Source organism: Alosa alosa, chromosome 10, assembly GCF_017589495.1.
Source record: "Alosa alosa isolate M-15738 ecotype Scorff River chromosome 10, AALO_Geno_1.1, whole genome shotgun sequence".
Lineage (NCBI taxonomy): Eukaryota > Metazoa > Chordata > Actinopteri > Clupeiformes > Clupeidae > Alosa > Alosa alosa.
In genome coordinates this window covers 3566592-3580667 of record NC_063198.1, presented here as the reverse complement: position 1 = coordinate 3580667, position 14076 = coordinate 3566592, and the positions used below count along the sequence as shown (strand labels likewise).

The following is a 14076-nucleotide window of genomic DNA, read 5'->3' as shown; positions in this document are numbered from 1 at the left end:
GAAGTTAAACTGTTCAAGAGAAATTCGTGCACGGAAAAGAAAAAGTGGTAAGAAGAAGAATAATAATAATAAGAAGAAGTTGCCTAGGAAGAACAGTACAGTGCATTTTCATGCACTGTAATAAGAAGAAGAAGCCTAGGAAGAACAGTACAGTGCATTTTCATGCACTGTAATAATAAAAAGAAGAAGCCTAGGAAGAACAGTACAGTGCATTTTCATGCACTGTAATAATAAGAAAACTTAAGAAGAACAATAAGTGTGCTGCTTTGCAAGCACACTTAATAATAAAATAATTAGGCTATATACTTGGGCTGCTTAGCCTATAAAACATGTTTTGGGCGATAGATAGGCATTATATTGGGAGGGGGGAGGGAATGCCTGATTGGTGGTTGTATCATGTGTGCTTGCTGATGTCAAAATTCAGGAGGGATGTCCTTGTGAAAGCGGTAGCTATATAGCAGTGCTACCCGTACTGTTGAGTGGTTTCCCTTCGCATTAGGTCTGTGCTCTGTACGGCGGTGATTTTTGTGTTTAATTTACGAAAATTACGAGTTCTAGTTTTTTTTTTACTACATTGAATTTAAAATTAACTGTGTTATGGAACTGGACAAAATGGACGAGAATGACTGGAAATATCATGGCGAAGGGAATAAGAGCCTTGTGGTTTCGCATGTTCAGGTGAGTTTGATTAGCTAACTTATGCTAGCTGATGTGATTATCTAGCTAGCTGCGTGAGTTAGCTTCATAGACTGTTCAGCTTTGTAAAGAGTTATTCGGTTGTATGCTGTCAACATCTCATACCAAAGATCATCAGCTTAATTATGGACGTGTGCAAGTTAAAGTAAAGGTTAGTTTCACAAATTAAAACAAAATTAACATGGACAAAACGAGTAAAAGATGCTCACGTTTCATATTCCTTAATGAAGTTGTGCTAGCCTGCTAGTTGGCTAGCTAACGTTAACTTCATAAAGTACGTTAACGTTATGTTAGCATGTTAAGCGACCTAGCTAGCAACACACTTGGCCTGTTGTGAAGTTTTTGAACTAGCCATTCATGGTTTCAGATAAGAATGCAGTCGAGTTAACTTCAGTTATATTGCAGTTCACAGTGAGATATATAACGTAGATTCAACCATAAAATACCAAGTTCACAAAATAAGGTTAACGTTACGTGTTCCCTAAAGTCAAATGTTCAAATGTTAAACCGAATGGAAAATCTTAACATTAACGTAGTAGTGACACCTAACCTAACATACAATGAATGCATTCTAGGGTTTCTTATGGGCTGCAGATATTCCACTAAAAAGGCGCAAGATCCAATTGGCTTAAATTACAACACTGGAAATGAGCGTTAAAGTTAATTCGCTTTATCTTAGTGCCTCACGCTGGTTAACAAACTCCCTCACCAAAGAAGCTAACTAAGGCTAAAGTTAGCTAGTCAAAAAGATAGTCCAACCTTACGGGAACTGAGAATTCGGATTAAGCAACATCAAGTTAAAGGAGTTAACTACTAGGTCCTCTGAAAGTTAACGTCGTTAAATGCCTTTTCTTGAAGACAGATCGGTGTTTGCACCTGTCAATGTGTTTTGCTGCAGGGACATGCTAGATCTGAAAACCAAAGGTTCCAGTCCACATTTTGTAATCGAATTCGTCTGTATGCCCTAACGTTACTCGTATAAAATGCTCTGCTCTTTTCATTGACAGCAACGTTATAGCGGTCACTTACAAGTAGCATCAAAAAAATTGCGCATGTTAAGGTGTGATCGGTTGTGAGGTGGGTGCGACGTGACGTAAGGATGACTATGTTAGTGGGAGACTCGTCAACGAATTCCAGGCTGTTGCTTTTATGAAGCTCTTTTTTTTATGTGTAAGAACTTTTATCCACCCTGCCCCACCCAAGGGATAGTCAGGGTTCCCACAGGTCATGGATTCTCTGGAACATCATGGAATTTTGGAAGGTCTATTCCAGACATGGAAAGTCAGGGAATTTTATCATTTTTGGGGCAAAGTCATGGAATACAAATATTTCCACGCATAATTGGTGTGCATATCTGGTTATTAGCTTTACTGCTTGCCCAAATTTGTTTATTCAATGTTCATTTATTCATCTCCCGCTCTAAAAAAGTAAAAGATTCTTGAACGCTATGCGGCTGCTCTGAAATCATTGGTCGGTATATTGTGCCATTCATTATAGTAAGTCATGGAAATTCAGAAAAAAAGTAATGGAATTTTACATTTGACTTAGAGGAACCCTCTAGGATCGGTGGCGCGAGTCGCGACACTTTCACACTATACGAGATATTACCCAAAAATTATTTATCACCATAGTGACTAGATGTGGCCTTGACTACTGCTGTTCATTGGAATGAATGCGTCAATAGAGACGCCATCTTGCCACGGGGATCCACTCTTTAATGCATTAGCGTCAATCTAGGCAAAGATGTAACAAAAATAAAATCACCATAAATCGTCAATCTCAAGCAATTTTCAAATTTTTTGGGTTGTTCCAACTATGGTCGAGTCTAGAGAAAACTAAGCTTTTGACGGATCATAAAGATAAATTTACCTGTCTAACCCCATAGACAAAGAATGTTAAGGCGGAGCAAGATATTTCATCAGGAGCCACTTCTGGGAACCCGGATTGCACGAGGGGGGGTCAAATTCCCCCTTTATGCAGAGCAGAGGCAGCGACTGCTCCATTGACAGAATTTCGCCACATATACTAAAATCTTGGTTCTATAGAGTTAAGAATGTGAATTTTGGGCATGTTTTCATGATCCTCAAACCCTTCTGAACATTTTAGGTAAATTTTTAGCATTCCAGTCTGGAGAAAATCGACCTTATATCAGGTGTGCGCCGGTTATTTATTCCACTGCTGTTGGCCGGTTGCAACGTACACTCATCAATACGTCATCGACACGCCTCTTTATTCAGACAGGATTCGATCCCCATTTCGCACTCAGACATGTACTACGACGAAGTATCTTGCTCCACCTTAACTATCTTTGCTATAGACTCCCATTCATTCTGCACTAGCTCGCGGCCACCCCTAGAGGAACTATGAGTGAACTGCAACCAGGTTCGATACAATGGAAGTGAACAGGCCTCTGTAGACAGGCTCTGGTTGAGGCTACATGCCTCTCGTCTCGTTGACTCAGGTAAGTTGTAATCTCACCAGAAGTTGCTGTAGATCTGTGAAACATTTGCTTCCATGTCTGATACTACTTAGGCCAGTCCAGAGCCATAGAAAAAGAGAGTTGCGACACTCTTTGATGTCGCCGTCACGTGGTTCACGTACGCTTCAACAGTTCCAAACAGCTCTTTGCGTGTCGTGTTATTTCAATGGGATAGACAGCAACGAGTGCGTTATTGAACGGGAAACAACAAACCAAAAACCAGTGTTATTACGTGTTGCCATGCTTACATTATAGTGTCAATTATATATTGCGAGTATAATTAGTTTGCAACATCGATCTAAAATATGTTCTTTGCTAGTTCTAACATTGAACGTTTGTTTTCTTACTGGACATGAGCTGTTATTGGATTCCTACATTTGCCTGTATCACGCTACATATACTTTACTTGCATTGTCAAAACGTAGGCTATGCATTTTGTATCCTTTTTGTGTGTGGACATTAGATCCAGTGTCCTTTTCAGTTCGTTTGGTGAGATGAAGATGCCCCAATTCCCCAACCCCCAAATCTACCACACAACTTTGATCATTGTAAGACTAGCAATAAACGTCTATCAAATATATAAATATATGAATGCCATTCAGTAGCCTAACAACATTTTTAAAAGATTGATCAATGCGTTAAATCTGTTCAGTTATTTTAGAGAAATAGCATAAAGGTGGCCACCACACAGCCTTGGTAACATTTTAAGACTAAGCCATAAACATGTCAAAAACACATAGGCTAAATAAGAATCAATAACAACTTAAATGTGAAAAATTTGATTAATACTGCAAGATAAGACACCCACTGTTTCAATAACACACTTGTAACTCAATAAGCAATCAACTATTTCAATAAAATACTTATAACTTATATTTCAGCCAGCTGGTGAGACTACAGCATGAAAAGGATGACTGATACATGTTAGGTTTTCAATAGAATTTTTTATTAAGTTTTCAATGTGTGTTTAAAACCATAACAGGAACAAATGCAAAAAAGACTGGGAGGAAGGTATGGTGACACTGCAACATAAAAAGGAGGTCTGACACTCATTTAGGTTTCCAAAAAATAAAAAGATTTCAGTTTCCATAGTTTGAACAACACTTGTGTGTGAACTACAAAAGACACAATGTGGAAGGGATGGGTAACCCTCCGTATACTCTGTACACCTATAAGAGGGACATGGTAAGGAGGATGCAACATTTGGCTGGAGTCGGGAGTGTTATGGGAGGTGTGGAAGATGCTGGATCAACACAACTCCACAACACAACCCCATCATGTGGACCTCAAACATAAAAAATTATCTGACCATATATCGCACACCCTTCTTGTCCTCTGTATCCTTGGTCCTGGATAAGCAGAACAGGCACAGTGGAGAATGGAGGGAGAGAACAAAGCAGGTAACACTCAACAGGGACAACACATTAAGTAAGTAGCAGAAACCTAAGCAAGAGGCCGTCTCCAGCAAGAGTTTTACATACTGTGAACTCCCAGGGATCCAAAGACGCGAGGAGAGTGATTTCCAGCAGACGGTTTCTTTTATTAACTTATAAAGCCTCAATCTGAGGTACTCAAAATGCAACAAAAACTTCTTCGATCTTCTTTGGATCTCTCGAAGGTGGGCAGGCCCTCTTGGCTGAAGGTGGGCACAAACAATCACACTTGGCAGTTTAAACAGACCACGCACTGCCTTGGCTGATCCACAACCCTGCTTCCCTCTTTGTCCACAACAGGTCTTTTTCAGGTGCTGTTCATCCCATTTGCAGCGGACTCCAATTAGTGGACCTCCCCAGGGTTTGCCCTGGTGCTAGTGGGACAACAAGAGCAGCTTGGGGTACCACAATACCCATACACAGCCAACCATTTGCAAGGCTGGTTGGGGGTGCCACAAGTCCACACAAAAACTATAACAATAACAACATGAAGAATGATTTTGTTGGGGATTACTTTCAGAGTGATCTATGCCCTATTAACCTGACTACACTTCAGTTATCCAAAAAAAGACATTTGTCCTAGCCTACTTACAAAGATCACTGACCTAATGAAAGGCAATGCCATCACGTCAGTCTCTTCCATGCAAACTTCGCTATGTATTTGGCAAATTACTTGGCAGATAAAGCAATCAAAATTATTACACCAAGAACACCAACACGAAATGTAAAATTACTGAAAACTAAATGAACTGAAACCGATCATCAGTTGGAGCAAAAACTCCTACTACTATACAGGCGCTATACTGTCCCACGACCACGCTCGTGCCACACTCGCCTTGTGCCACTGTCCCGTTTGGAACAGTGATAGTGGCACAGGACAGGACTGGGCTGGCAAGGGACACAAGAGCCACGCACCAGTAACAACAACAATAACTTATAATAGTCTAGGTTTTGCTCCTACTGCTTCCCCTGAAATTCATAACTGAAATCCCCTCGTTCACGAGTCGTGGACACTAGCCTACTTCATGTCATGCTTCATGTAAGCTAGTAAGCTAACGCAATCAGGTTTGAAAAATATAGCATTTTAAACATAATAAAAACCTGTTGACAACCAACCTATCATCTAAAGTTGCCCTACTACAATACAGGGCTCTACAGTGCGCCCATTTCACTCGCACATGCGAGTAAAAATGATGGTGTGCGAGTGCAAAAAAATATTTAGGCGCACTGGTGCGAATGACTTCTAACCATGTCAATGTTTGTCTACAAAATACACCGCAACATCAAGAAACATTACTGGTGCAAACCATAGAATCACGTCGCGAATGCAGCATAAAAACTACACCTCCCATCAACGTTAGCAGTTTCGCGTTGTGACTCTCTAGTAGTTGCTTCTATCAAATCCAAGAGCACGCAGAAAAAGTGGAAAGTTAGACTAGCCAGCCAAGATGCAAAGATTGAAGAAATTAGTTCTTCTATCCACCGAATTCATCGGATATCATAGGAACAGGATGAGATTCTGAGAATGCAGTGAGAGAAGGAAAGGTAACCTAACATGCCTTTTAGCCCAGTTGACGTATTTGCTCCAATATGCAAAATATAGCTGTAGCGAACAGGCACAAAAGTAGCTTCCCGTAATACTCCCATTTTATTCAAGGGTAGAACGCTACTGACAACTCCACGCATGCTTGTTTAATCACCGAATAAGGTACAAGCTGAAGTGCAAAACGAAAGTAGGCCTACTGCCCCCATCAATGCAGGTATTTCAAATAAAAAGTAAAAGTATAAAAAATAGGCTAATCAAGGATATATATATGTTGGGTTTTGTGGAAGAGAAAATGGACTGTTTTAGTAGTAGTATTAGGCAGTATGCAGTCAGATAGGTCACCATGGGCATATTTGGATTAGCTACAGATGGATTTACAAATAAATAAATTAGCCTACATTTGGCAGGATACTTGATATACAGGCTAAATGCAAATATGGCAATGTATTATACTATTTTACATTAACAAAATGTAGGAAAATAGAACAGAAAGTAGGCACTGATCTTTAAAATCCTATTTCCTGTAGCCTAAATGTTGTCAGTCATTCTTAATATTTGCAATTGGTGCACTGGCATGTTTAAGTGTTAGCTGCAGTGTAATGTTAGATTATGTTTAAGTTAAGTACAGAACTGACTGTGCGCCCAAAATGTTTGTCTGTGCTCCTAAATTTTTTAACTTGGTCGCACAAGTGCTCCTGGAAAAAAAAAATGTTAGTGTAGAGCCCTGACAATAGGCTAGCCAAATGAGTTTTGTCTGAAATTCATTATTGACGTAGGAATATTATCCTTAAAGGCCGTGTTGCAGGGTTCATTTTCCAACGAATTTGAACAATTTGCTTGTTGATAATAAACATTTCAACTGTTATCCATTGTATTTGATGTTGTTGGGTATCACAAAACGGAATATAATACGAAAAAGCAGGTAATATTTCACAGCATTTGAAGTGATTCTCCTTTCCTCCACAATGCATTGCATTACGTCACCTTGGGGAGACTACAGACCAAAGCCCACCTTGAGACCCTTGAGAATAACGAGAGAGGAGTAAAGAGAGACGAGTAAGGTATTGTTCAGCAGTAGATAGCGCAGATTATAGATAAATAGATAGGCTATAGATAGCCTAGATATGTATATAGACAGATAGATAGCTAGATAGATCATGTCTTTATGCTGGTCACAGGGGAGCTCCTCGACCAGCGGCCAAAATGCACTCGCTTCCCTAGTTACTGCAGCTCTCCACCACAGTTTTCCACGGCACAGCCCACACAAGCACCTGCAAAACTGCGACTTGCCCATATTATCTCCCTCTTTGGTAAGCCATACCCTGACGATGGCAATCAATCACGAGCAGTAGTTATCGAAAATATTCATGCTGAAGACACGACCAGCCTAATCGGCGGCGGCTAGAAGCTAAGTAACTGGGGTGGCTCACAGGTGGGACTAAAAAGTTAGCCCAGCTAGCTATCATGATGCTTCATATTCTGATCTTCTGACTAAGTTTGCCCGGGTAGCCTACTTATCTGAACTAACGACATGATCACTATCACTAGATATAAAGAACATGTTGACTTTCATTCGGTGCTGTTCACTGACCGTAACAAAAAAAGTGTCGTAAAGTTATAAGCATAATACATTGAACTGAATAGGCGCATTATAGCCTCATAACGAGGCCTCTCAAATTCAGAAAATTGCATTAAACTAAAATCGGAAGACATTGTTATCTTTGTTAGACCATAGGGTCGTTGTCATATAAATGCTGTAACGAAATTCGAAGTGTAAATATACAAACTTTATGTTGAAAGTGTAACCGCGACCGTTTCCCATAGGAATGAATGTAAAACATATACCCTCCAAAACGAGACCTCCGGAATTCAGAAAAATACTAAATTGATATCAGGCACCGTTATTACCATTGGTAGATCATAGGGTAGCTGTGATATAAATGCTGTGACGAAATTCGAAGTGTAAATATACAAACTTTATGTTGAAAGTGAACCGCGATGTCCATTGAAATGCATTGAAATGAATGAAGCGCAGATCAAGTAGTCCCCAAAGTGACGCCATCACCGAATTAACGTTACAAAAAACCCGCTAATGCTAAAAACAACAAAAACTGGCATTTAACACCATTTGGAGACATTTTTAAAATTATATACATATATTGAGTGCTTTATGTACCGATTAATCAACAGTGGTGTTTAACATGCAACACAGGCTTTAAGCTAGCCTCTCTCCACATCAAGGTTTGAAGGCTAACTTTTGGCTTTAAAATTTCGGTCAACATTTAAGCAATAAATCAGTTAAACAAGCAGCACAAAAACCTCAAAGAACAATACCAGTATCTACTAGTGCAGTTGGTATAGGAAATGCATATGCCAATGGAAAAAACGTTGTACCTTCGTCTACTTACCACTGACAATATCAGGCAAAAAGCAATGGAAGTGAATGGGGCTAAAGCCGTGAATGTCAAAGTTAGGAACTTTTGAGCTCTGCATAACGCTGAAGTAGCCTGGAAAAAGCACCGCCATTGTTTCCTATGGAAGTCTATGGCAGTGTCGCCATAATTGTCAGAAGTCGCCAAATTTGTCGCTAGTCGCTAGATAAGATTTTCTATCACTGGGGATGGCCAAACGTCGCTAAATCGGTAACACTGACAACACGGGAGAACTAGTTTAGAGATTCAGATTAGTGATGGGGAAATTAAGCTTTGGTGAAGTACTGAACCACTTTGAACTGTTGATTTGAAAATGGGTTCATTACTCGAAGCTTCAGTAACAGCGACCTCTCCTGGTGATGAGCCAAGACTGCATCTAAATTATCCCGGCTAGATAGTGGACAGGAAGCTTTAATGGTAAAATAAATCTAGTGCACGCACCTAACCACCCCACCCCCACACATACGTAGTGCACATGAATAAGAATGGGATATCATTCTTTTTAGAAATAAAGATTGATCAGGAGTGATCAGAATAAAGTTTTCCCACATCTTACATAGTAATAAAAATAAATCGATACGAACAAACTATGCTTGTCACAGTAGAGGCTACGAACCAAACACAATGTTGTGCATTAACCTAAAGTGTAAGTGAGCGCGCTACAATTCAGACTAGAAACGAGGCCGTGACAGTTGCAGTGGCGCTGCAAACCACTCGGGTGATTCATTCAGAGAATGAAGCAGTTTCTGCTTCGGACGTCATGGGTCACGTTATTTTTCCGTACCAAAGCAACCTTCGGAGCAGTGGTTCAAATGGAATTGTAGTTAATGGTTTGAAGCACGTATCGAAGCTTCAGTGTCAGACTGCCATCACTACTTCAGATCCCCGATCCAAGATGGTGGCAGTGTTGACGCATGCTGAAAAGCAGAAGGTGACATCTAGTCAGTATATATCTATGATTTCCCACCTGGAGGTTTTTACATTTATTTTGCCTGATTGAACTGGATGATATGGAGGATAATGTTGCCATCAGTTAACACCATGCCTGAAGGGTTAACTGACTGATTAATATCTGTTATACTCAGAGCTCTGTCTTCAGTCCCCATCACACCTTTTTCATCCTTTCATCTATTATGTATGGTTAGAACATTTTGGCAAGTAGCTTATGACTATAGGCTACAGAACAAATATCTGGAGAAAGCAGTTGGGTGGATGACAAATAAGCCTGAAAAAAGGAATTTAAAAAAACTTCAAATATCATCCCTAAAAAAGTGTTTATATGTGTTGCTGTATCTCTAAACTTGACTAATATACATTTTTTTTCAAAAAAAAAAGTGAAATATATATTTATAAGTCAATTTGTCATGTTGGTGCCTAAAATTGTCATATGGTGTGACATGAAAATAATTTGAAATAAAATGAAAATTAGATACTTTTTTCTACTTTAATTTATGTCACTGTACATTTTAATCACGTTTGCTTTGATTTGTAACATTTCCTTGTGAATATTTAGAAGAAAAACCTAAAATTTAACAAGTTATTTTGTCAAGGTGGAGAATGCTCCTAAGTGCAACCAGATATTTTAGCTTAATTCTGATATTTCTTGTAAGAACTCACTCAAAATTCTTGAGGTTCTTGCAGATACCATTTCCTTTGTGTGCTATTGATGTTTTAATGATTTTTCAATTATTAAGTCTTTTTTGTGACATTATTTAATGTCACACCAAATGACATGGTGTCACGCCATATGATGAACTGCACCACTCCACCATTTGTCAGAGCAAAACAGGGTTTTTAATGACAATAAAATCATTAACAATGAATTTTGAAGTCACTCTATGAATGGTGTATGCGTGTAACAGCAAAATAGATGAAAGTTTAGTATTTATTTTTTAAACTTACATGGCATGGTAACATAAAAGAAAAAAGTATGACAAATATGAATTGTACAGATACATTTTTTTTCCCAATTATCACAGATTTAACAAAAAAACATATAATATCTGAATTTAAAACATATTTTTACAAGAACTTTTATGTAAAAATGCAATTTGGTCATATGGTGTGACAGAAATGTCATATAGTGTGACTTGAAAAAAAGCTGTCACACCATATGATGCAGCGTCACACTATGTGACATTTTGACAGTTAAGCTAATTTTCTAGACAGTTAAATACAGCTAACTATTATTTAGCATGCAACTGACCACATGGCAGCAGTGCTTTTAAGAATTCATGAAGAATATTTGTGGAAAATAGCTACTTTTAGGCAAATGATGTCACACCATAAGACACTAAAAATTTGGCCAATGATTGATGATGTCAATTCAAAGCTTTTTATATAAAAATCTAAAAGCAGAACTCACCTCTTGACCATGCCAATTACTCCTGACATTCTATTGTTACTTCCTGATTAAGCAGGGTCCTCTTCACAATAATAATGTCCAAATGAATGCCCAGTCAAAATATACAATATAGTGTCACGCCATATGACAACCATTTTATGGACAAAATATATTTGATTATAACTTAGTTGGACAGCATGCATAAACATCAAAACTTTCTGTGGTTGTAAAAAACATCCAATTATTTTATATGCATGGTAAAACTTTAAAGTAATTATACTTTTTATGGATATACACTCTTTTTAGGAAGTTCGCACACATGGTGGACAGTCACACCCTATGACATTTTTTATGTTTTGATGATTATTCAAAAGTGAAATACAAATCCAATAAATTAAATATGACAGAACTTGAACCTACCAGACCTACAACATTTCCATATCAATTCTTAACAATTGCCAAGTGTGTGACACATGGACAGTCTGAATTCTGCTATTTGTCATCTACCCAGTTCCAATGGATTTTTTACATTGTATTAAGTTCCCTCTTCTAGTTTCCTCTCATGCTGAGCTTGAGAGCTGAGTTGACCCGTGGGTCGTCATGGTGACTGGTGGAAATACTGCGGGACAGCGAGTGGCTAACTAACTTGCCCAACTTGCTCTTTTACTAGCTCCATCTGTCATTACAGAACATTTGGAAGACTCCCAAAGAATTCATCAGTATGGCTCTCAAGTATAGACTGATCAGTTGATGTCCATTGCATACACCATGTTTTCAATCTGATCTGATGCTTAGAGGGTTGCATTGTATTGCTCCAAGGAAATCAAACCACAATGGTGCATTAGCTTTCCATTTGAAACGTATTCCAATGCATAATTAAGTGCAATTTATTAATATCCACAACAAATGTCATGCTGTAAACTGGCCCTAGTCACTTCTAGGGTTGCAAAGGGGTGGAAAATTTCCGGTAAATTTCCGGAAACTTACTGGAACTTTCCATGGGAAGTTAAGCTGGGGAATTTTGGAAATATTCCAAATTGGAAACTTTAATGGAATTAAAGGAAATTATGGGAATTTACTGGGAATTTTTGGTAATTCCAACTTTTTCATATACAAACATTAACATTTTGTTAACCAATATGATTTGTTTGTTCATATTTTCGCTTAGCTTAGCATAAAAAGGGAATTAATGAGAATTTACGGGAATTAACTGGGTATTTTTGGTAATTCATACTTTTTCGTATACAAACATTAACATTTTTGTTAACCAATATGATTTGTTTATTCATATTTTCGCTTAGCTAAGCATACAAAGCTAGCTACCATGCTAGCGGGAATCCTATTCTCTGCCTATGGTTTACTAGCGTGCTAAGCTAGCAACACTGAAACCACTGAACTTCCCAAGATACACCACGCCACTCTGATTGGTTGGAACATTAACTGACTATCAGTTTGTTCAGTTAGAATCCTAGAAAATGGTAAAACAAGTAAAACAAAATGACACAACATACCACCCCAACCAAACCTTATAGATTATGTAAGTTATATATAAGTTGTCAAGCTTAATCAGACAGATTAATCGTCCCATTACAGTTTAATTACAGTTTAATTACAGTGCAAAATGACGCACACCAATTTGAATGAGGACAAAAGTGACGACAAGCCTTTAACTGGGCAACTCTGTTTGCAAACTTCTCCCAGTTTCACACCAGTTATTCCCACATGAGATGACGTTTTCACTGGGAATTTATTTTCCCCATGCACATGAACACACCATATGTTTCCTTTACGTCTAGTAGCCTATGCTGATTGCTGTGTGCATGGGATTGACGTATGTGCAGGGTAGAAATTTGACTGAAATTGCATTAAATCAGGTTTTTTTTTAACTAGTATTATGCTGCAAGATGGGGTTTTGTCTACTACATTTAAGTTCCCTGTTATAGACTAACTTAACATATTAAAAATTCCCAGTTTATTCCCATTAATTCCCGTTTATTCTCGTATATTCCTGTTAATTCCCATGGAAATTTTCCAACTTTAAAAATTCCCGGAATTTTGCAACCCTAGTCACTTCAAAGTAAATTCATATCTGTTTTATGTAGATTTGTGCATCTGCAGCATTTACCATTACTACCAAATAACCTCCCTTACAAAGAATAACTGCAGTTTTTTCAGTGCAGTTATACTACAATACAGTGCAGTACTTTTATGTCTAAAATAATGCATTTCTGCAGTAAAGTACGGTAGGTTATGCAGTAGGCCTATAATGAGCGAATATACTGTCTGGGTCGCAGTTCAGCAAATTTTGAGAATCTGATTTTGAAGTCTGGATGCTTCTTAAGTGTTAGAAAGCCTCATAAAGGTTGCAAAGCACAAGTCTATTTTGAATCTGCTTCATTTCACAATCAACTTGATGCACAATCTGACTTTTCAGCATCTGCCTAGAGAAACTGCTGAAGAAGACAGCTGACCCGTGCTTCTGCTGCTCTACTGACTGTTCAAGATCATTATGTTGTGTGTTTTTCATTCAGATGACACGAGTCATCTCAATGCCCACGGACTTAATATTAAGTGTTAATGTTTGTCTTGTTTCCTCAGTTTTGTTTATTTTTATGTCTTGGTGTCACAGGTACACTGGTGAGTATGGTGCTCCAGGGCTCTACAGTGCGCCCATTTCACTCGCACATCCGAGTAAAAATGATGCCGCGACTAAGACTATCTTAAGATGCATTATTGTTGACGAAAAAAGACGAGACTAAAATGTTTTGCATGAAATAAAAACTAAGATAAAATCTCTCTTCATTTTCGTCTACAAAATGAGAAGACAGAATATCTAGCTGTTACGTTTTCAAAATATTCCGAATGAGTTCATACACATCAGCTTTCCTGTAGGCTAGTCTACGTGCTGTTGCTGCAACCCTGTGGCTGCAACATGAAACTACATGGAACAAGAACACTGGAGATTTCTGCCAGAGTTAGCAAACTCGCTACCTAAGCTTTATGCCACAATGCTACATACCCAGAAGTTGAAGCTTCTCTCATACGACTAAAATGACGAGACTTTTAGTCGACTAGCACTGGTGCAAATGACTTCTAACCATGTCAATGTTTGTCTATAAAATACACCTCAACATCGAGAAACATTA

At 38.4% G+C, this 14076-nt stretch overlaps 1 protein-coding gene across 2 annotated transcripts in view; it reads left to right on the top strand.

The window, feature by feature from the left end:
* The first annotated feature begins 417 nt into the window (after positions 1-417).
* ippk (inositol 1,3,4,5,6-pentakisphosphate 2-kinase) overlaps positions 418-14076 on the top strand; it is a 73278-nt gene continuing 59619 nt past the window's right edge. The window contains exon 1 of one of the 2 annotated variants that reach the window (XM_048254231.1): positions 418-678. In XM_048254231.1, coding sequence (XP_048110188.1) covers positions 598-678 — 81 coding nt within the window. In that variant the 5' untranslated portion in view covers positions 418-597. Of the gene's footprint in view, positions 679-2975; positions 3158-14076 lie in introns of those variants that run through there. The other variant, XM_048254232.1, reaches the window with a different exon arrangement.